Below are 24,390 nucleotides of genomic sequence, written 5' to 3' on the forward strand. Positions count from 1 at the left end.
GCGCCGAGAACACGTGACGCGATCCTATAACTTATCTGTTGAGTAAGCCTTCGTAATTAAAGCATAAAAGAAGCGTTGTTTTCGCCATTTTATGCAAACTTGTGCCGCCATATTGTGATGACGCTGGCTTAACGGAAAGCAGTTTTCGTACCCGACTTTAACGCACTGACAAATTTCACGATTTATTTTTGTTAAGACATGTAGGCGTGCATCGGAATCGGGTAAAAAAATGAATGAATAATCAGGACTAATTTTCATTGCGAGCCCCGGTTGTCGCTTGGAAATATACCGAAGGCATACGTAGAAAACCAAGGTTTTCTGCGGGGAAACACTGCCTCCGACGTACAAACTGACAGACGCCGCAACCATTGGCGTCACGGTTAGTGTTCCCTTTGGGGGTCAGGCATGTGCGCGCTGCTAATTCGAATTACCCGGCGATGGGTCGAAATAACGATAGTATTGGTGCCTACCGGGCTTTGCAACGAAGATAGTTTGGCTAGTTAGTGTTCATTGATGCAATTGCTGCGACAGTTGCTAGCGCGAACAAGGCTAACGGAATAAAGCTTGGGACAGGGCAGAACTAAGTCGTAGCAAGTGCGGACCCTGCAGTCGGGATCGAATTAACCGGAGTCGACTACGTTGTCCACATGACGGCATCGGCGAGAAACTGCTTATATTTCGTTATGTCCGATAATTTTATTCGTGCTCGTTATATCAAGGTTTGACTGTATGCATATCCATCACTGATTTGTAAGAGATTACCAACGTTAGCGGGGGAAAGTGATGCTGGTAGCAGCATTATAAAGATTTGCCAAACCGGTTGTTTAGGAAGTTTCTTGCACTGCACAACTTTCCGCAGAGAGAAATGACCGCCTAATAATTAAGTCACTGTCAGAAATGTCACACTGGCAGCTTTACAATTGGCGACGTTCTTTAATGGCCTTTCAGAATTTCAGAAGACCGAACGTTTCTGTGAACTGTAAACCTCAATATCGCTGAGCAGCTCCTATATATCATTTCTGGATAGCTGTACTTCTGTTGATGCATTTTCTTTCGAATTCTGTCTGCGCAAGCGCAGAGAGCGCCTATATGTGTGCATTTTGACGCGAAGCATACATTAAGCTCATTTGGTAGTTTCAGCTTGTTATATCCACGTTTCATTGTGCGGTTTGCGTAAATGCGCTGTCAACCACGCCATACCGCAGGGTAACGAATTAAGTTGGAACGAATGTACAATAACGCCAAGTAGTGATGCTTCGCGAGCGCCGAAGAACGTCCATGAGAAAACAGTCAGGATGTGAAGTTTATTGCGGAGTGAGTATAACGCACTTTATGTACATGCCCGTTGACACTTGCAGCGCTAACGAGGCCCATGGCCCAGCATTCCTCACCCGCAAGGGTTACAAAGGCTGACTAAGAGTAACAAGTAGCGATGCCTTATAGACAGTTATGCGGTAACAGTAAACAATTATATAATTCCCTAGAGTGTGAAGGGCTTAAAATCTAAAATCAAGCGGTGCTCAGCTCCGCAGTGTCACGTCGCTGGAAGACGCCGGAATGTTGCTGTTGCGCCTGCAATAAAAATGAAGTGCAGTTGGTTCCGTGTTTCTGATAAAAGAAAAAAAAAAAAAGAAAAAGCCCAGGTCGATCAAACGGCACTCCCCATCACTAATGTACACCCGTGAGCAAAAGTATATGGACCACATCCTCGTCGAAAAAAGTTGATTCGTAGCTGAAATGGGCGATAGAACCGGAAAGCATCGCCATGCCAAGTTTCCACTGCAGTCCTGAATTTCGAGTTACGTGCAAATAGGCAGCGCAGAAAACTATCGCGGAACCCCTGGTCCGTGTGCGTTTGCCCACGAGTATATGCTACCTCGCTTCCACCTCGGTGTATACCGTACTTGTAACGGTACAACTGACGTATTTGAGTCATCGTGGGCGGAAATGATCCGCTGCAGTTATCGTGTACACATCTTTGTACGCGAATTTTTTTCATTTCTGCTCAGTAGTTGCAAGGGGGAAAACCACAGAAACTGAGCTTCAGGTAAGCTACACACCGAGATTGCCCACTATGGCTCCAGTTCACTTCATTGTGTAGAGTGCTCATACATACCCACGACCACTTCGCTGTGGGCATTATACATATTCGACGTGTTGCGTTCCGCTAGAAATATTGAATTGTTCCTTCCTCAAAAAGTACGCAATGAATTAAGTTGTGCATGGGCTGGTGATTAAGTGCTCTGAATAAATGCGACATGACGACTGTACACTAAATTAATATTAAATTACTCGACACCACCCATACGATGACTTGCATGACCTGACGAATCCCGGATGCCAGCTAGGAACAACGCTAAATTATGGAGTGTTCTTCATTCCTTTTTATACAGCTACACGAGGAGCGACAATGGCTCCGTCTCCTCGTTTTTTTTTTACATCAACAAGCTTCAGTGTGCACTACCAATATAAAAGCACGACGCGACCGGGGGCGGAGCATGGCGGGCGTTGTTTCGCGTGGCGTACAGCTGCGACCACGGCAAGGGAGCGACGAGAAGGAGCAGGCCGCGAAGGTGCGGCAGGGACAGTGTTTAATTTCTGACAACTCCGTTAATACACGGTGCAATGCAGAAGCTTATTGCTGCAAGAAGTTCGTGGGGAAATGGCCTAGAATACAAATGTTTTTCACACTGTTCTTTTAATAAAGGAGTTGTAGGGCACCGTTAATAGGACATTAAAGAGAAAAGCAAGTAGAGCCGTCTGTAAATTAGGTCAGCCGTCAGTAAACCAGCTCGCCTCGGCGTCATGAATTTTGACAGCGGCTGCAGTCGGGAAAAGTGTTTTATCGTTAAAGGCACAGACTGCATCAGATAAAAAGGGACCACATGGTCCCAGCACGAGAAGCTATGAAAACAGACTTCACATTGAAGTACAGGCGCTCGGTTGCCGGCACGAAATTGAATAAAAAGGACGTTTAATGATGAATGCACTACTACAAGATTAACGAAAATAGGGTCTTGATAGAACACTTCACTCTTAACCGATTTAGTTTCTTCAGTGTCCACCTTTAAGGGGAAAGCTTTAGCCTGCGAGAGAGCTCCTGCATGTACATGTGAACATAAATCGTTTCTCGGCAACCAGAGCACCGATTTTGATGACGTTTACTGCGTTCGAAAGAAGTTAAATTCTAGTGTATTTAGGAAGCAGATTTCATTAAGTAGTCTTTCGCGTAAGAAATTGTTAACTTTAAATCGAGGAACCTATGTACCAAGTACACAACTCTGCGATAAAGAACGATATCTGAATTCTGTAATTTGCATCTAATACATCTGGAAAGGACAATATATGCGAAACATAACTTTGAAATATGCCAGTAATTTGTGAGTAGGACTTTCGGAGAACCCTCGTAAACGCAACAATTCCACGTAAGATGCATATTCATAAATCGAATGTGTCCGCTTAAGATGCCCTAACAGACGCAGTTTACAGAACTGCGATATCTTTCTGGTGGCGAGTTACGAAATTGCGAATTTAGTGCTTCAAACTTTTTTTGAAGCTCGCGAATTTTTGAGAAGTTTATTCCACGCCCGAAATAGGAAGCAGAACTTTAACTTCCAGATGCAACAGATTGCACTCAAATCGGCCCAGCGGCTGTCAAAAGCGTTTCTGCATTTTACATGTATATTAATGGAAGGAATCGGAGTTGGCCCCGGGCTGAAGCTTCCTTCACTCGCTGGTTTCGAATTTTCCCACCAGGAACGTCATGGTACACTAAGACGTAAAGCCTCTCAATAAATTTTATTTAGTGGCATTACTAAGACGCGTACCGTATAAGCACAAGTTCAAAAGTCGAAAATGACTATGGAGGATTATGGAGTAATTACAAGCCTATGTTACGCGCAACAGGTGCGATCAGTTTTTTTTGTTCTGGTTTAATGCTGATGGTGCTTGTCGATCCCGATTGGAAGGTGTCGGGCGCGCAGGATTATTGGAAACAAACTCAAGTTACGGCAATGGTTGCGTTACAAACTGCGCAATTTTTTTCAGGGCGTAAGTACTGATGTCAGCGCTGCGCAGCACGCAACGCAAGTTGCCTTTTACGCTATCCGTTTTCGAAACTGAACAGCCGAGATAGCCACCACACAGACAAGAGTTGCGAGGAGGAACTCGGGGACGCAAGGCATTACCTTGCGCGACAGCCTTGTAGACTAGGCTCTTTCCGGTGCTGTGTCCTTGAGCGACGATGAGGTAGAGGGAGCCTTCCAGAACAGTCATCTTGATGTCTGTCACCAACTTGACAGCGATGGCCGAGTGTAGCTGGAAGCCGCTCTCACCTAAAAATTGCAAGCGTCATCGGACCTCATTTTGAGTGGTCTGCTAAAAAGACGTTGAGGCACGTGTGCCGTCTTGGTATGACAATTTTTTGTCCACAGCGTCTCATGCGGGAAACAGTAAGCAAACAACGCCACGGTGATGACGTGCGTAAATATGTCCCTGCTTCAGTAGTTGAACACGGTGCCCTCTTTCCGATACTTCCAGGAACAATGATAAAATTTTCAGAATTTTGGAAAAGTTGGAGTTCACAAGCTGCCTGATTGAAGAGCTCCGATTAGTACCGGGTCCGTGAGACTTGCTGGCGGCAGTTTGTGGTTTATGTAACGTAACCTACGTTTTTCACATGCGTGTTGCCAACGCGGCCAGCAGAGATCAGCATCCAGCATGCAACCGCAGCTGCTTTTGGCTGACAGCGGTCAAAAGCAGCTTATCCACCACGTTTTTAAAATTTGTTTTGCGTTGTACTCATGTTGAACTGTCATCCCTCTGCGCAGGTGTATGACGGAGTTCGTACGTCACAAATACAGACCTGTAGGTGTGTACACATTGTTCGTTTTGTTCATCATACGTTCACTTGATAACACATTCGATATTTTTAATTAGGGATTCAGCGCCGTATGGAATCACACCCACGTCACCTAGTAAGCCAGCAGCTGGTATGCACACGGGGGACACAGAAAGTGAAATGTGTCGCACTGTTAGTGCTGTGAAGGGCACGTTCGCCGCGCGATTGCACGAATTTAAATGCTTTAGAGCACGGGGGGGGGGGGGGGGTATGTACCTGAACATAGCAGGCGTAGAATTTGATAGCCGAGGGAAAGAAATACTACCGTTGAAGGTGTAGATTTGAATTGAAGTTCTGTTTGCGGCAGCCATGAAGACGCCCAGCTGCGCGCCGTACTGAACGAGCTCCACTTTGGAGACCGAAACCATGGAGATGGTCTGGAATAGCTCGAAGGTAGATCCCACTCGACTGCAGGTTCGATAAACCTGCGAGAGCGCAGTAGGTCGCGCGGTAAGTTTAGTCGACGAGGTAAAAGACGCGTTAAATTGCCACATATCACTTAGCATGTTTACACCTTCATGGGTGTATAAACGGCGTTTGGTTGTCGCATTGCTAACGCCGTCACGTTTAAGGGCTAAGATAGAATTTTCGGTGAGAACCAACGATGTCTTGCATGCGAACTTTTTGTGCCAAATAAAAACAGCTGCGACACGTGGCACGAAGAGTATTAAGCTTTTAAAGCTGTTGCTGTCAAGTTCTGACCCACCTTATAGGGGCAGAAGGAACATCTGACAGAATAATCAGATTGCAGCTACGATTTTCTGATCGCGCGTGTAGTTGGGCTTCGCTATCGTATGCAAAAAAAAATTGTAGCCCTAAAGGTAGGGGTGCTACCCATGGGACAAGCCAACACCCTCAGGTGTGTAAAGCTTTTTAGTATATAGTATAGGCTTTGGAGCGCTGTGGCGTTGCCGAGGCCATATTCAATCACATGAAAGCGCTGCTAGTATTGAAACGTTTCATTAAATAAAAAGACAACACCGAAAGGCGATAAGTCGGACGCAGTACGTGATATGCCGATTGACAGCAGCATTAATCATGGTGGAAAGTTCTAATTAAAAAATTGAGCCATACCACCCTGTGAAGATGGTCGACCAGCGAAGCTGCTATCCATGGTGGTATAAATTATGTTGGTATGTACACCGCTTGCAATAAACACCGGAACCAATCAACTAGGTGCCTTGCTGGTACAGTACCAGTGCGGTATCTACGGATAATTATTCTATGGATAAGACACGAACGCGCTCTGTTAACAGCTGATCGAGGCAATAACGCGTGAGGAGCTCGGGAAGAAGTGCCGAAGCGGACAAGAGCGAGAGAGAGAAAACTAGGGTAGGAAAGGCAGGGAGGTCAACCAGAACAGCATCCGGTTTGCTACCTTACACTGGGGGTGGGGCAAAGGGGAATAGAAAGAGGAAGAAAGGGAGAGAGTAAGCACTGAGTACGTGTGGGAGGGACACCATACACAAGGACACTATAAACGGTCTGTTAAGCCCATGCACTTCAAGTACCGCACTAGTGCACGAATCGCATTTCGAGCCAGTGACGGGTGTGGCCATAATACGTAGTGAATACTTTATTACGTGCGCAGTGCTCGGCGATTGAAACTCGATATCGGCCCGCGTCGAGGTCAGCGCTTTTTGTGCCACTGGTGAGCGATCAGTGGAGGGTCAAATGCAGACAGAATGGCCAATTGGCTCGCGCTGTCATCGCGTACCGTTCCCAGCGCCCACGTCGAGCAGGCGTGTACAATGAGTCCTCTGCCCTTCTATTTAGCAATGCGACTCGCCTTGACATTGTGAATCAACAAGCCCACATCAGAGCTTTGGTTAAAACGAAAACCGATGACAGTCAGTTTGATCTGGTACCGCGTTGTTACGGAGAAGAAACTAACGCATTGTGCGCAGCACACGGCGCTCTCTAACTCAGCTCCTGGTGGAAAGTCCGGAAGCATGCTCACGGGCGCGCTTGCCCAAGGTGCACTACAGGCCGGGTAGTGAACTTTAGCATTACCAATGAATTCGAAACTACGTTTTCTGCGCATCATGGCGTTTGCATTTCGACCCAGTTGCCGTCCATCGACAAGCACTTCCCAAACTCTTTGCACGTACCGCCGCCGTACGGCTGCTCAGCGCCCGGCTGCAGTTCCAAGCAAATTCCACTCGTAGCAGCGCTCACGTGATCGACTATGGATGCGCCGGTCACGATACAGCGCTGCAGAGCTTTTGTAAGTGTTGCAATTAATGGGTTTAACGAACATTCGCTTGTGCGCTTTGGGGTCGCGGCACGGTTTCAAAATCGATTGGACCCCATTTCGAGGCTTACCTTCACCAGGCTGGGCTCAGCGCAGCGGCTGCGTGTGTCAACGCCGGTGAAGAGGGCGTAGAGAAAGCCATGGCGAGCGAAGGAGTTTGCGACCGCTGCCCCGTAGAGCGTCTGCACGAGGCGCCACGTGTGCGCTCCCTGCATGGTGTACACCTTGGAGTGGTGGTGCTCTGTAATGCAGGCTCGGTGGTCGTACACAGAGGCGACGACGTACAACGAGCCTTCGAGGGAGAGGACCTTGACTGTGGTGGCGCCTGGAAGTAGACAGGCAGACAGCGCGCGGTACTTGTGATTCTCACATTGGCCGGATAACGAACCGCCCGCGACCGACATTGCGCAAGGAAGGGGCGGAGCGACGTTTAGCCCGTGGACATTCTTTGAATTATGTCCTGCGCCCGTCCTTGTGCTCTTCTCGTCCATGTTTGTATTGCGCAGCACCTTTCTTAACGATGCACGACCGACTCGCCGACGAACATGCACTATTATGACTTGTTCACGAGGAAGTCTGACGTGCCTCCGCAGCAAATTTTCGAGAATAGCGGATACAGGAGCAAATTAAATGTTGCGAGGCGATGTTACAAGCTGGCGAGCAACCCTCCCTCACCGAACGGCGTTCCTCCCCCGCCTTCCTTCATATCACAGCCGCGAGCATACGTCATGTCTATGTTATGAACGCCGCCGCCTGTCATGCTGCGCATTGAATCGCAGGTAGCTCTTTAATGTCCTTGATGTTTTCCGGTGCTCATTGTTGCAGGCGGAACCCTTCACGTGGTAGGAGAGACCCATTGTTAAAGCGCTGAACTGGGCGAGTTGCGATTGTGAATCTGTATTAGCAAACCAGCGCAGAAATTCATACGCTCTGACGTTTTCTGTCCTCGTGCAAATTAATTTCTGCGCTGGTTGGCTAATACAGAAGCGGCCTCCGACGTGTATGCTGCCGGGAAGGCTATAGCGGGCCTTGGAATATAGGTGCGCACGCTTCCGTCTGAACTTTCCGCTGTTTTCGTGGCATAGATCGACACAATGTTCCGCAGACACTATGGTCATATTTGTTTGCAATACCCAATACTAGCTAAGTGTTGAAGAATCTACCTCGATGTTCCGGTCCCCTTGCCCCTCCCCCAGTCTCCCTGTCTTTCCTTTGCCGTTCTCTCTTGATGTTCCGGACACTAGATTAATCTGAAAACGCATTTCTTGTACATAAATTACACCTCAAAGCAATAGTATACGAGCGCAATGAACGCCTGCGGAAAGGACACCGCGCTGGACTTCAATAACACAAAGGTTGAGGCAAGTGTAAGTGCACCTTCTGCGTCTTTGAAGAAATACCCTGGGATGTGGTAGGGACCCTTGGAACGAATGCATAGTCAAAGTCATGTTCTATTGGCTTTCTGCGATATGCTACTACACTGAAAAAAAAAAGATCGCTTAGGTTAAGCTGCAGCCTGCATGCCGCCTGTGCCATCATTCACCCACCGGCCTAAGCAGTTTTATAGAAAGTAACTTGCTAAAATATCTAATTGCGGCCTTAATGTGATAGTAAAAGATTTATCAGAAAGGCTTGATGTACGCATCCGTGCTTGTTTGTCAAAGCGGTAGAGTATTTTCCAAACTGCAAATTAGCGCTCTTGTTTCGTACAGCTCCGTTCTGTGACAAGTCTAACCGCGTCCGAACTAATTCGCACCCGCCACGAAAATACATTGGTTATATATGTTATATATATAAGCATATTTCTTACATGCCGATATTGGCGAAAGACGTTGACTTACTTCGTTTTATTTAAGGATTCGTTTTATCAAATCATTCCTTCTATAATATTCGTTACATTAAATATTTCGTTGCATATGTTCGTTATATTGAGGTTTGACTGTACTGCACCGTTTTATCACTGACAATGCCACAAATGTATTGCGCTCTTCTACACTTCTGTAAGCGCTTCAGGGAAGTATCCGTGCCTTCGCCAGGATCGATCGTGCCGATGAGAGCGGGCTCGAAGCTCTGCAGGGTGTATGCGAAGAGGTCCAGGACACCGTGCTTGGTGAGGCTAGCCAGTATCGCGGTGTTGCCGGTCATGGCAACAGCAGACATAACCAGCACGTCACCGAAGTTGAAGAGCACCGTCAAGCCGTCGGTCAAAATTGCACCTGTGAAAGACGGATAATGACGTTCCTTGTTATTGCAAATAACAATTGCCACATTTATCTGGCAGGTAAAACCGACCTACTTTCTAGCGAGTCATTTTTAATGCGAATCATTATTGGGATCGATTTCCCGGTGTCGATGTTTGTCGGTTCGGTTAGTGTGGTTCAAATTGAACCGAGAAAGTGCCAGTGAGCGCAACGGTTTGCGTAATCGGGCAAATTAACACCTGTAATGTCAGTTCTTGAGCATCTCTGAAGCACGGACATATTAATGGAATAGCACGTGAATAGGTCACGCGGCGGGGTGAATTTCAGCAGCACACGGGCTGTTTGTGTTGCCCATTTATCGTACAGCTTCACATATCCACTGCAAAACTAAGGCCTCAACCTGCGATAGCCAGTTATAAGTCTTGCGGGAGCTCAGCCAGTGCAAGGACCTGTAAGTTTCGTAATCTCGGCACACCATTTAATTCTTTGCCCTCTTCGACGGCGTATCTCCTCTTATGGTGGCACCCGTTTTGTTAGTCTAGACAACGAGTTGTCTAATCAGTACTAACCTTTCTAGCTCCACTGCCTTTTATAATCTTAAGTAGATTATCAGCTACACCATTTTGTTCTAAATGTGGCAAATCAGTTCTGCGGACTAAGCTTCATGAAATCTAAAACCCCTTATTGGTATTTTTTAGCTTCGTGCTACGCTGGGGTGCAGGACAATATTTTTTCCAATACGCCATTTTGCTATTCAATTCGTACTACTGGAGTCTTGCATTGTTAGGCACATCGCATGCATTATGTTGTACATTTTTCGCTCCATTGCTTGCTGCACTGTCAGTTTCTTTTCATCTTATCCTTGAAGACTCGTCATTAAGACTTAATACTGATAGAACGCACCGTTTCTACACTTTCCTCGTCGAGGATGCCAGTAAGCTGCCGTTCAGGACTTCAGGCTTGCCATTCGCGCTGAAACTTGTTAGCCTGCATACTATCACGATTCAGATCCCCAGTGATTGCATGGCTCCTTTCATAGCTTCTAGAGACATTCTACCAATCGTGAACTCTCGTCCCTTTTGAACTGTATATAACAATACTGCAGTTCAGGGATAACGTGCAATGGACTAAATCCTCAATCACTTCTTGCAAGTCAGCTCCAACGTTTCTGAAGAAAATGTCATACGCTGCTCCTTTGCTGAAACCCAAACGCTTGGCATAGCAACGGGCCGGGAGAGCGGGTTACAAAATATTTTTTGGACTGTCGCGAGAGGTTGTAAGGAGCTCAAACCCACAGACTGTCTGCGCCCCCCTGAGATCCCCGAGCGCACCGCCGAATTGGAAGCGCTGCATCAGACTACACGTACGGCCCGTGTGGCTGTCCGGAAGAGGGAGCTCGAGCCAGAGGAGTCGCCCTTCGAGCGCGAAGTAGACGCGCGCGCCCTCGTCTGCGGAGACGACGCCCTGCATGCGCCACTGAGCTTCGCGCTGGCTCCAGGCGAAGTGGAACGCCTGCGCCACGGCGTCGCCCCCGTGGTTGTCCACCAGGCGCAGGAATCCCACGCCGGGCGCAGTGTCCACGGTCGTGGCCTCCACGTCCAGGTATTGGTGCAAGACGAAGTAGTCCACGGCCGAGTAGGAATCTGAAACCGAGGAGGACGTTGATGCGATGCTCCAACGCAAGGGTGCGAGTGCGAGTTGGTAATTTGTAGTAAACTTGCAAAAGCTTGTTACGAACGGGACACAAGTAAATAACCTGTTCGCTGTACCTGTTACTTTTGTTTCGTTCGTAACGCGCTTCTGTAGGTACACGTGAAGCCACGAACAGCCGGCTGGACTTGGTACATGCCAATATAATAAGGTTTTTACACGGGCATGTATAATCGAAGGTCCTAACAAAGTCTCATCTGACATTAAAATACATTGGTTATTTGGAATATTCGTTACAAGCCCATATTCTGTACGCATCGATATTGGCGACGGAACAGTCTATTTACTTCGTATCCATTAATTTGCTATCTCCGATGATTACTTATATCCGCTATCGAAGTCAGACTATACGAACAGTGTTCATATGGCCTCAGCAGTTCAAGTGGAACTGCAATTTTGTTACGAATGAACTTCTTGCATTGTAAGCATCGGTAATTTCAACGGCGGCTCTGTCAAATACCTATAATCTGAACAACCGCGTTCATGCGTTTGTACGATGGGTGCGACTACTCGTATCGATAATGGCTGCGATGTAGGCATTGTGTACGCTATGGTAAAATAAGATGTAGCGCAGGCAAGACGCTGGCAAGATGGAACCGCAGCCGTTATGTCACGTTCCCTTCTTACTTCAGCTTTGGGCTGTTGTAAGGTTGCATGAATAGTTGCATAAAAGCGCACCTATCGTGTGAGCGAAAATAGTGCGATACATTCGGGCACAGAGTATAAGCCACATGCGAAAAAGCACTCAAATTCATTGCACATCTACTTAAAGCGAAGCATTATTGGTGTGACTGGCTCGTGAACCAAGTGGCTGCGCATATTGAGTTGTTTTCGAGGTATAAATATCAGTGTTAAAGTATTAAATAGCATGTTATATGACGAGTGTTATTTACAGTGAATTATAGGCAGGCTGGATATTACATATACATTTACATGCAGGACATCATACATGTAGTTACAAATACACACACACCGTTTCGTACGTCAGGTGTAACGCTTTGGAGGCTATAGATACTTTTTGCAGTGGCTGCGTGTGCACTTAGAAATAGTTCGGCGTATTTTGACCGATTTTGTGAAAAAGTTCATATAGGCTCAGTTCCGAATTTAAAAAAATACCTTTAGAAACAAACAGACCATATACTCATACGGCTGCTAACATGTCGGTTTAGATCATTTTGCTTTTCGTTGTTTGCAGCCCGTCGCGGCAGTCTCACGGGCGCAAACACCGCTGGCGCGCAGAGAAGCACAAGGAACGCGCAGAGTTAAATTTTGGTGACCGTACTTGCGTAGCTTCCACAGCACTGCACGTGATGTATGAAACGGGCTGTAGCGCAACTGCGGATAGAAACGCGCCAAGCGTCTCAACGTGCTGGTTTACCGCGGGAAAGCGTGTTCAGTGCCTCTTGGCGAAGCAGGCATCGTTTGGCGCCCTGATACGCACGGAAAAACGCCTGGAACTAGGCAAGGAAGCGTCGCTTTAAAATATTGTCACGTTGAATTACTTTTTGCCGTTGCAATCACTGTCACCAAGTTGCTGTCATTTCGATGCGCGACGCGCTTCCCGAACCAGATGTTGGTCCCGCCTTATATAGGCTGGTTACCGCGAATGGTACGTTCTATAGAATTGACACGAGCACCACAGACGGATGTGGAACTTACGATGACGCGTGTTGAATTCTGTGGTTTTTACGTACGAAAACCGCGATTTGATTTAAGGCACGTCGTAGAGGCAGACTCCGGATTAATTTTGACCACCATTGGATCGTTAACGCACCCCCAGTGCGCAGGACACTGGCGTTTTTTGCATTTCGCTCATATTGAAGTGCTGCCGCGGCGGCTGGGATTTGACCCCGCGACCTCATGCTTAGCAACGCAACACCACGTCCGCTAAGCCATCGCGACGGCTAAATGGCGCGTGTATAGGGGACATACTTGCGCAGGGCCGAGTGAATCCGACGATTGCCGATTGGACTGAAATATTGCAATTAAATGGGTAGAGTACTTTGCGGGCACAAGTTCTCGGGACAATCAATGTTAGTTCGTATGGCTGTCTGCCATAACCCATAACTACCGCGTGACAATACGCTGTTTTCGGAATTATCACGACTCGTAATTAACCGTTGAGCCCCGATAGCAGCACATAGCGTCAGCAAAACCGCCCGCTCACTCAACCGTATACGTGCTGAGGGACATCGAAGCTGTTAGAGAAGGCGCACAATTTAGACATATCTAGATTTGATTCATGGAGCGCACATATTTCAAAAATGTACAGAAGCGAAATCTGATCATGATTAAGCATAGACAAGAGCATATGTGCGTGTGTTAATTTGCTCCTTTCGGACAGCTATGTTGAGACATCGAAAGTACCTTGAAACATCGAAGGCATGTGTGGCAAGCATGTATCACGTACCCGTGAGGAAGCAGGATAGCTCGTTGAGAAGGCCTTCGTGCTTGGCCATCCGCTGGCCCAAGCTGCGCCCCAACTGCGCGGCGGCGTGCTCGAAGCGAGACACTTTTCGAGCGAGCAGATCGAGGTGGACGTCGTTGAGCGTGCCCACGTGACGGATGTTGTGCCGAACCACGACGTTGTTCAGCGCTAGTGGAGCGGCTATGGTCTGGGGCACGTTCAGCAGCACCGTGCTTCGCACAAGGCTCAAGAAGTTGACGTTGTTGATCAGACCTAAAGATTACGGAAGTACAGTGAGAAAAACACCTGAAGTGCGAGCGAATCGGTGCCAGAAGAGCCCTTGAGTAGGAACCATGACATTCAGAAGCTAATATTGATATGTAACGAAGCTGTATAATAAAAAGTAAAGAATCAACCTAGACAAATTGATCATTCTTTCAGGGTGCCGGATTTGTCTGCCGGTTGCAGCCAGGTGTGGCTTTTGCCAAACCAAGTGACACTGCTGCACGCGATGTCTAATGTATTGGGACGACCGACCTCGAACCGCTGTGTTCACTGAACACCGGCCTATAATGCATACCGCAGACATTCGTACTTCCGGGCACAGAACTATTTGCCTGTGTAAACCCGTTTCCCTCTAGCAACCAGGTGCATGCAACCAACGCTCTCGGAAACATTCGGATGGTACATTGATTATCTTAGAGCACTGATTGTTCCGTGCAGCTACGAGTAACGTGAACTCCGAAACTTTAGCTTCGAGTTCAAACCGATGCGGTGATTTGCTCTATGTGAAGTCACTAAGCTTGCTGCATTTCACACATCTGGATTATTTTTGCATGAAAGAAGTGTAGAGATAGCGAAATTCGAATGCATACTTGCAAATGCGCTGTCTTCGGCCAAAGGTTGCCGTGATCTAGTGTAAGAGGAAGCGGCTACCTGATAACTTGAAAGCGGCAGCACCATTCGTCTTCCTTAGGTGTGGTTCCTTAGCATATCGAGCATATATGGTAAAGGTGAAGGCTGTTTACCCCACAAATGTAATTAAGAAATATTGGTTAGTGTAATATTTTCCGATAGTGCCTGAAATGACTTCGAACCGATTCCAAGAACGAAGATACGAAGATTAGTAAAGTCGGTCGCTATGCATGTTTCGAGCCACGCACTCAGCACATTCCTAGAAGGCCAAGCTACGGTGTACACCACGAACCATGGCACCACATATGAAATGTTGTACAGACTCGGGCAGGAATCTTACTTGCAGCTCGGTATAAGGAGTCATGTGCAGATACCGTCACAGAACATGAAACAGCAATTGTAAATAGCGAGAGGGTGCAGGGCTAGTTTTAAGCGATTAAATTATATAAAGTGACTAACCTCGGACGACCACGTTCGGTGTGACAACGTGGCGATAGGCGAGCTTTCCGTGCAAAGTCTGCGCCGTGTGCAGAGTGACAACGTCGTGACGGAAACGCTTCCCGTTTACGCGATCGGGCAGCACGTTCTGTTCGAACGTCACAACCTGCACGAGACGAAATCACCGAGGGACATCCAAATACAGCGACCGTCACAGTGGGAACCCCGACACTTGTAATTGCGAAGCAGTGATGTATACACGGCGTTGCACGTAACTTGAGCCAAGTTTTAAGTATATGCAAATGGCATGTAGCTGGACAGAACCAAGGTAATGTTTGCCGTCGCTTGGGGATACTCATATTTGCGACTAATTAGATTATTAGTTTTGATCAACTTCTCAAGTAATATACTTAGATGGAAAATGTAAACGAGAAAATTTTAGAGCGACGTGAAAAACTCGCGATACAGCTTTCTGTTGCTCAATACATGTTACGTGAATGTTTATCGGCGCGTGAAAGAAGCCCGCGAATACACGCATAATCGCCGTGCGGCTAGCCGCACGAGGCACTGCGTGTATTCGCGGGCTTCTTTTCCGCTCGAAAAAAACAACATTTAAGTAGCACGTATTGAGCAACAGCAAGCTGTATCGGGAGTTATTCATGTTGCTGTACAATGTTATCATTGACACTTTTCATCTAACTATAATGTTCGATGAATATACTGTTGCAGAAACAGGAAGTGAAGATTTGGGAAACGATAGGTCGAGCGCTGATGTATTCATCAGATCTCAATTAACTCACCCATGAACAAGTTGTACTCAACTATAATATTTGAGAAGTTGATTAACGAATGAAGACTATGTAGTTGGGCGGAATGCAAAAGATAATCTGAGTATCTTCAAGCGACGGCAAACACTGCCTTGGTTCTGTCCAGCTACGTAACATTTGTGTATCTTTAAGGTTTGGCTCAAGTGAAACAGGACAGTACGAAAGCAAGCTGCAGATGCAGTAGAACACGTTGTGGGGCTAGTTTGTTCATAGCTTTCAAAAAGTGGAACAGTGGCAGCACCAAAGATGAAGCGCCAAGCAGTGCTTCCTCTTTATTCTTCACCTCTCTCCATGGCTATATAATCAGCCGCGTTTGACCTCCATAAACACTTGCAAGTAGCGCCTTGTCCCGTCTTTGTTCCTTGGTGTGCTGTCACTGTTGGCGCTTCATCTTTTGCAAGCTGTACACGACGGACCGCGTACATGACGGACCGTGTAGCCGACTACGCAAAATTAGATGGCAGCTATAAATCGCGTTTAACGTCCTATACGAGACAATCGAAAGCTACCCCCATGCAAATTTTGACGGCCTGGTGTACCCGCTGTGCTGTCTGCGCAAGTGCACTCATTCGCCGCATTCTTCATTCGCATTTTCCCTTTCCTAATGTAGGGTAGTCAACCAGACTTTCGGGCTAACATCCTTGCCTTCTCTTTTCTCCCTCCCTCTCTCGAGAGCGTACCCTAAGCATGGTTCCAGAAAGCATGGTTGCATTCCTCCTGAACGTGGTCGCCGCGGCCGAGAACTAAACATCCCACCTCGTGCCTCGCAGTAAAAGCTGCGCGTTTTCAGTGGCGCGCGGATTTGTTAACGACTGTTAAGTAGGCGTACGTAGACATGTTTCATCGATTTGCTTTCCGACTGGAAAGCGAGCTCAGCCAGTGCTAGTCTCGAATACTTCTGTCACGAGCTGACGCCGATAGGATCGTGCATGTTTTCACGGATATTTGCCTCGGTGTGACTGACTGAAGGACATGGTGACGTACCTCGAGGTGCTTGGTTCCGCGCACGGTCTGGTTCGTGGTGACGAACAGGGTATCTTCGAGCACGTGAGGGAGGGAGTGTCCATTGACTGCGCCAGAGACTGGCAGATGGCCCGGAACCTGGACGTTCTCGAACACTGGACTGTCCAGGTATTGTTCCGGGCAGGCTGGGAGAATTGGAACAACTATGTTTCGGAAACCTGGACTACACCGAGTTTGTCAGTTGTTGCGTAGCTCGAAAGTGAAATTTCTCTTGTTCATGGTTGAAACCGCACCCTACGCCTACTTGTGACTGCAACCAAGCTGCAGCGCATACTACACAGAAGTTTAGCAGAAAGATCACAAGCAACATAAATGTGTCGCTAACAAGGCGCACCCCTAGCATTCTCTTGCCTCTTGCACCGATTACGCGAATAGGCACTCAAGGTTTCCGTATTCGAATTATTTGCGGAAAAAAATTTTGTTATGCACTGCAATTTATACTTTCCGCGAGAAATTTTTGCTTTGTGCTGCGGAACAGATAACGCGAGCTCACACGGAGCCAAAGTTGACTTTGCAAAAGACAACCAAGATTGAAAAGTTTAGCTTAGACCATATTCAATTTCTCTATTTGAATACGCATGAAACGCAGACATCACTTACAACCGCTTTAAGTGCTTGAAGAAAAAAAGTACCGTGTTCAAAAAGAAAAAAAAAAACACTTGCACCTGTGCGAGTTAGCCTTATCAGGATTGACGAATTATGTACGTCAAGATCAGTTGAAAGATGCCGCCGCATCCTTTCAGAAAACGAAAACGCTGAACTAGTACCTTTATTGTGACAAAGCTGAAGTAGATCGTCAGGTATACGAAGTCCATTTAAACGGCCGAGAAGAGTCAGATCCTTTGTAACGGTAAAAGTGTCGCTGAAGACATTCTCTCCTGAAAAAAAAAAGAGAAAACGTTTAGAAAGTTTCTAAGACATTGTACTGGCAACACGAGATGCAATGTTTCTGCTGGAGGTTTTCATGCTTAAGCATTTCAGCTGTCTGTAGAGATGCACGACAAGCACAGTAAAATATTGTTACGTTTAAATTGTTTAACCTGGTTTCGTAAGTTGTCTCAAGTTATCATAGAAATAAGCATCGAATTATGCAATGCCGCTGAGGTGATTGCAGGAACTTTCTTGAATACCCATTACGGTATAACAGCTAAAAATCAAAAACTTAAATCACTTGACACTTACAGGGAAGATAACCGATGGTCATTAAGGGTTACGGACTGGATTAAGGGTCACGGACTGGAAGCGTAGCAGGGGGCGGCAGAAAGTTAGGTGGGCGGATGAGATTAAGTTTGCTGGGACGAGATGGCCACAATTAGTACATGACCGGGGTTGCTGGAGAAGTATGGGAGAGGTCTTTGCCCTGCAGTGGGCGTGACCAGGCTGATGATGACACGTACAGTTCGCGTCATCCTCGTGCAGAGCAAACACCACCGAGACTGGTAGAGCGCGGGAACGGCGGCCGCCGAGGCGATCAGGAGGCAGCCAGCGACGTCTAACGGTAGCTGCTGGGCTCCAGATAAGCATAGAGGAAGGATAGGAGGGAGCACTACGTCGCGCAGCCGGCCTTGGCAAGCAAACGCTCCGTGAAGCCACAGTGGTGGCTCAGCACGTGACCCCTTGCGTCGAGATCATGGAGCAAAATAGAGATTTGCCGAGACGTTTGGTTATCGGTAGCTTTCATTCGGTGCGCACTGGTTCCGACTCGCTTGAAAGGTTCCCTCACTGATGCGGCTCGCGGAACGGACACGCATAGCGCAACACCGCGATTCGATGCCACAATGCAGAAACTTGAGCGCAGCATCAAGCGAAAGTGCCGCGGTGGTAGCCATGTTTATTTCAAGACTTTCAGATGTTTTTTTAACGGGTATCTGAAAAAATCAACCGGAAGTACTAAAACCTATCGCGCGCTCTGACGGTTTCAACACGTGCTGGGCCACCACACTGGCTTCAATTACGTTGCATTATGATCCCTGCTATCTTTTTCCTTCGTCTATGGAGATAAGAGTCTGGACACTCGCGGCAGACGCATCTAATCTCGGGCCGAGTCACTACGGTTAAACGTCACCGGCTTACGCTGGAGTTCGCACGTTTTACCCGAGGGTGACGCGCACTGTACAATGCAAATAGATTTTAATTTATTTAGAAACACGAATCGAGAATAACGCACCCATTTACCCGATTCCATCTCAATGCTCGACCGTCTTCAGACGTGTGTAAGATCATACTTACCGAATAGTTCGCATTTCCCGTTTCCCCAGACGGCGTCCGAGAGCACCGTATTGATGGGGATGCCGTTCACGAGCTGGTCGAAGTGCGCATTGTTTGTTTTGATGCTTCCTTCTATGAGCACATCAGTGAATACCTTTGGTGCAGTCGTCTGCGAGAGCGGTCGCAGCACAAGCGAAAGCATGAGAAAGACTTGACAAGAGCATGCTCGAAATTGCGAACACCACAAGAATTACCGTACTCGTATCCATAGTAAGCAGTAATAACTGAAAATTCACTGCCGTATATTCATAATTATAACCATTTGGAACTCTCTGAACTATAGTCTAATCGTGATCACTTCATTTTATGATTATCTTATGTTATATTTAGTTCAAACTGTTTAAAGTTGCACGCATTTTGGCTGGCAGTGCATTGTGTATTTTACTGTTCTCAATGTTTTGCTGTTTTTGTAGTCGTAGCGTTGTATCGAATTGTTTATTGACTATTTGCTAATTACTCTTACATATACTTTATGCTGGTTCTACAGAAGGTCTCACGACAGTCTTCGATCAACAAACCTGAAACCGGGGATCGACACTAGAAATCAGCATACCACGCTATTGCTTGGCGGCGGTTTGATATGGCTTCAGGAAAACCGGATTAATCAAAGCTCGAAAGCGGATGCGGCGCTGTACTACGGCACTGCGTCTTTCCAGAGATCAGCTGGAGAACTTACGAAGTGGCCATCAACGAAGACAATGTCCTCCAGGATAGCAGCAAGAGTCCTGTTTTCAAAGTGACGAACCTCGATGGAATTGAACAAGTTAACCGGACCTCGGATGATCTTGGTGGCGGTGAGTTCGTGATGTCTGGCGGTACATATCGCCTGATCCCTGAGATGCCGGAGTTTGTGACCGTTCAGAAGGCCTTCGACGTTGAGGTCTGTGCCAACTTCAGTCACCTGCGCAGTAATCAGTCTATCGTAACATCAGGGGCTGAGATGTGGACCGCGTGGACGATAGACGAAGTGATGCTGGCGTCTTGGCATACAAGGCAGGGAGTATAGCACTCCACAAAATACGTGAAAGATGGCTCCATTACAGAGCGCAGCATAGTTTATGTTTACTGGTTCAGAAACGAGCCGAAACGAACGCGAGACAAAAGGTACGTCAATCCACGCCGTCCGCAAGAGCTACAGATGTCTGGTGAAGTAATTTAGCAGAGGATTTAGCTCCCAGGATGCAATAAAAATAAGGAAATGTGGGCTTTGGCGTCCACAAGCGACACATGGTCAAGGAGGGCCGCCGTTCAGAATTTCAACCATTATGGGTTCTTTAAGGGGAGGTGCTCATCGAAAAAACTAATGTTTGTACTATAAATATGAAAATCCACCCACTTAGAGCATTACAAGCAGATTTCAAATAAGTCATTTTTTATGTAGCCACCGTAGTTCTTCAGTTTTGTCCTACACAATGGCAAAATAGTGATTTTGTGGGCACCTTATTGGGGGGCGTAATAAATTTTGGAACAAGCTTTGTACTGTAGCTTATTAAGCTCTTTGTAGACCGCTAAGTGCCGATATCTATTCGAACAGCATCTACAATTGCTGCAACTATAACGAAATTATGACACTTAACTAGTCTTTTTGACAATCACATGAAAATAACCATCTAGATTTATAATTATCTTGCACTAATGAAATTTGGCACACACACTCTTACAGGTATGTACAATGCTGACACCTACTTGAAATTGCAATACCTCCCAGCAGTAGTTGTGGAAGTACAAGGTTATATTTCAGGAAATCGATAAAAAAATTAGTTGAAATGCTCTAATCTTTGCATAGTTCCAGTAATTGTACACGCTGTTTGGCTAGATATCGGCATTTTGTGATCTACAAAGAGCTAAACAAGCTACAGCACGACACTTTTTGTGAAAATTTAGTGCATAAAAAGGTGCACACAAAGGACTATATCTTGCTATTGTGCAACACATAACTCATGAACTATAACAGCTACACAAAAAGTGATGACATATTTGAAATCTGCATAGAAAATTCTATAGCTGGCTGAATTTTGAAAGCCCTAGCACAAGTAAAATAAAAGTTTCGAGGAGCATCTCCCCTTAACATGCACTTTTTCTCATCGGAATTTCTCCGCCTTGGTGGAATCGAACCGGCCTTTTTGTGCTCAGCAGCAGGACGCCACAGCCATTAAGCCATCGCGGCAAGTCTGAGGATGCAAAAATAGCTCTGGCTTTTTATTCCGAGGAGTAACCGCCTTGGATTCGGACGATGTTTAAGATGAAGCGAATCTCGCGAGATTCGCTAAGCTGGCGGGCTGTGCTTGTATGGTTGGAGCTGGTTGGGCCTGCCCTGTTGGGAGCATCAGAAGCCTATTCATCGAAGAGGTGCCTCACATGGGCAGATAGTACCGAAATATGTTCTCTGCATACCCCCTAGCCACATGCATATTATATATTGCGTGAAGTGTCGCGCTCTAGAAAGAATTTTTACTTTTCTCGCCATGCTACTTTTGGTTCTTGTTTAGACACGAGACACATATGTGCAAGTTTTACAAGCGGGCGCCTCAATGTATTCCATGCTCACACATCCAAATCCATATATCGACTCCAAATATATAACCCCAAAAGGCCTTGCGGTATTGCTTCACTGAACGATGCCTATATAGACCAATACCTGCATCAATACAAACACTTCATCCTTCTAAATGGAACTCCACGGTTCTGCTCGAGTTTCCCAATAATAGCAACATCAGCTGCCCAACGTACGTCGTGGAACTCCAGGTCAGATTGAATGACGTTCTCTCTGTCCAACTTTGCCACCAGCGTGTCGAGTACGGACAGATCCACGCCGTTGATGTGCCCCAAGTGAGGCAAATCTCCCAGCACCTTCACATCACGAATAAAGTGATAATGACCTGAAAGCGAAATAGTCGTTAAGTGTTAATTTATTTTCGCCATGCATTTAGAACATGTGGAATCGTGCGTAACTACCGTAAATACCCAGAACCCTGGAAATAATGAAGGCTAGTTCAATATTAACTGCATTACTAGACCTGCAGCGAGTACATATTGAAGCTTTTCGCGTACAAGGCAAGGATACTACTGTCGCGTGGTAGTGACGGTGAAGAAAGCAGGAAAACAGGATAACGAAGCTAGTGTTTTAGTGTTTTATTGGGCGAACCGGTGCCCTCAAAAACAGGCTATACTCAAAGCACAACGACAGGGGCGAACACTGTCGGCGATCGTCGAAAATCTGATCAGCGGGTCAAGCGCGTCGGCTGTTATGCATAAGCCATCGAATGTTCTAGAGTAATCGCTGGTGCCCGCGTGTCTTCCAGATAGTTCGACACCATTCGCGTCACGCATACATGCAGTCAGATTCTACAAGGTTCGGTGACAACAGACAGCGGATAGAACCATCGATAACATTCCAGAAACTTCTGATACATGCAGGCGCGTTTTGCGCTTCGCGATAACATTTGTTAGATGAGGCGCGGTCACTCGATAAAGTACACGTGTTACTATATAATGTTTGAAGGGTTCATAAGTGGAGATTGCCGTACACTGAAGCGATGACCCAATAGGAAACGTTCTTTACATTAGCTCACATATCAGCCACAATCGGCGGCGAAAACCCTAAATAATGTCAAAATATTGTAAGGACACGATGGTTCACAAGTGCCCCGCTAGGGAGTACCCACGAAATCATTTCGATGCTGTTCTAAAGTAGAACCCTCAGCCGACATTGAAAACACAGCAGGGGATGGTTTAGGAAGACTATATACGCATTAAAAGTACCCTAATATGGCTAATCAGGGGACGCGTTATCGGAAGGTCACTTTCGAAGTTACTTTTAGTGCCTGCTGGTTGGCTGGTTGAGCAAAACCTCTAATCATACAACGTGCTGTGTACTACGTCACGCGAACGTGATAGTATCCCTGGAAGTGATCGTCCGGGAATACGTCATCAGTTCTGCGGAAGCCCGCAAAGTGGAGGAGGGCTCACGAGAGGTAAATTTCTAATCCACCTGAATAGTACGAAGCTATGAAGGCAACCCACACACGTTTCTCAGAATTAACTTCCCTCAAAAATACCGTAGTAGCAAAAAAAGTGATCGATGGCGTTCACCTCCTCGCAACTCTGCACATATCGACAGTGGGTTCTGGAATTTTATGCCCCTGCTGTTTTCAACGTACACAAAGCTCGGTACAATGGAGCTCGCACATTACGAAAGTGCTGGGAACACGGCTGGGAATTAAAACCACGACCTCAACGGAACGCCACACACCGAGTCGGCGCGAAACAGTGAACAGAAGATGGGAACTTGCCCTTGATGCTCTGGTCCGCGTTCTTGAGAAGCACGTCATAGGAGAACATGAGGTCATTGACCGTGTCGGCGGCGATGTTGCCACGCACGGAGAAGCCGCGGTAGAAGACGCAGTTGCCGGTGACGGAAACCCAACCGCGCTTGGGTACCGCATCTGCCTCGAAGGCACGAAGGTCCCGGCCATCCAGTGTGCCATGGATGCTCAGGTGACCCATGACCTCGAACGGGTCTCGTAGAGCGACAGGGGCGCTGACCAATGACTGACCGCGCAGTGTGACTGCGTTAGAGTTGATCTCTGCCAGGTTGACGCCGTTCACTCCTTGCACCGTTGTTACGGGAGAGACCGCCTTCAGGACCGCTGGAACAAATCCACGATTACTCCTCGATTGCACATAGAGGCGGGATTGTGCTTAGCTATGGCGATGAAAAGACTTCAGCGATTCCTTCGGTAACGACGGCAGCGCTTAGCCGATTGACAATACCCATCGACTATAGAAGAATGCTGGTGCACCGCGTACCAGCCATGTTACGCCGTAAGCAATACAGGGCCCCTCTCCAGGCCACATAGCAACTTTCGGTTATACGTCACAAGTTGTTACGTATTCTCTAGGGAGCGTTCAGCCGCAAAAATGTTTTCATATCGGCTCATGAATAGCCGAGATGGAAGTATTTCAGTGCCGCGAACCCACGATTTCCCCGTTCAGGCTCCGCAAGCGAAATCCCTGCGTTCTTCCATACCGGAGCGGGAGGATCGCATGATTAATACGTCACGGGCCCCGCCTTTTCTCTCCCGTTTTGGCTGAGGGGCCACGCAGCGGGCAATGTTGCGTGCGCTGCACGAGAACACCTGCTTCACAAGCACCGAGGCAGCCGCGAGAGGATGCAAGAGCATGATCGCGGCGCCGGAACGCGGTACAAAACGACGGTTTCGTTCTCTGCGCGCGCGAAACTGCATGACATGGGGACAAGCAGACGAAACGGAAGTATACATTTAGTGTGCTACGGTACGAAATAAAAAAATACACCTAGACATTCGGATTGTATGCTTTATTATTTCTCTAAACCTTAATTCGTCTACTGAAGTAACATTAAACAACTGATGTATTGGATAATTCTCTAAGTCACGTGCCACTGACTGACGTCGCCGCGCAGCTAT

The 24,390-nt window shown here is 47.1% G+C and overlaps 1 protein-coding gene across 3 annotated transcripts in view; it reads right to left on the reverse strand.

The window, feature by feature from the left end:
* Positions 1-1,283: 1,283 nt before the first annotated feature.
* The window catches only part of LOC142564157 (uncharacterized), a 263,799-nt gene continuing 240,692 nt past the window's right edge, over positions 1,284-24,390 (reverse strand). For all 3 annotated transcript variants that reach the window (XM_075675033.1, XM_075675032.1, XM_075675031.1), the window contains exons 15-28: positions 23,236-23,592; positions 21,674-21,822; positions 19,620-19,844; positions 18,905-19,052; positions 17,443-17,553; positions 16,637-16,800; positions 14,847-14,991; positions 13,476-13,745; positions 10,723-10,998; positions 9,182-9,370; positions 7,226-7,479; positions 5,166-5,325; positions 4,188-4,334; positions 1,284-1,572 (exon numbers count right to left, since the gene is read on the reverse strand). In XM_075675033.1, coding sequence (XP_075531148.1) covers positions 1,535-1,572; positions 4,188-4,334; positions 5,166-5,325; positions 7,226-7,479; positions 9,182-9,370; positions 10,723-10,998; positions 13,476-13,745; positions 14,847-14,991; positions 16,637-16,800; positions 17,443-17,553; positions 18,905-19,052; positions 19,620-19,844; positions 21,674-21,822; positions 23,236-23,592 — 2,633 coding nt within the window. In that variant the 3' untranslated portion in view covers positions 1,284-1,534. The remainder of the gene's footprint in view (positions 1,573-4,187; positions 4,335-5,165; positions 5,326-7,225; positions 7,480-9,181; positions 9,371-10,722; positions 10,999-13,475; positions 13,746-14,846; positions 14,992-16,636; positions 16,801-17,442; positions 17,554-18,904; positions 19,053-19,619; positions 19,845-21,673; positions 21,823-23,235; positions 23,593-24,390) is intronic.

This window comes from Dermacentor variabilis, chromosome 11 (genome assembly GCF_050947875.1).
Source record: "Dermacentor variabilis isolate Ectoservices chromosome 11, ASM5094787v1, whole genome shotgun sequence".
NCBI classification, from domain to species: Eukaryota; Metazoa; Arthropoda; class Arachnida; order Ixodida; family Ixodidae; genus Dermacentor; species Dermacentor variabilis.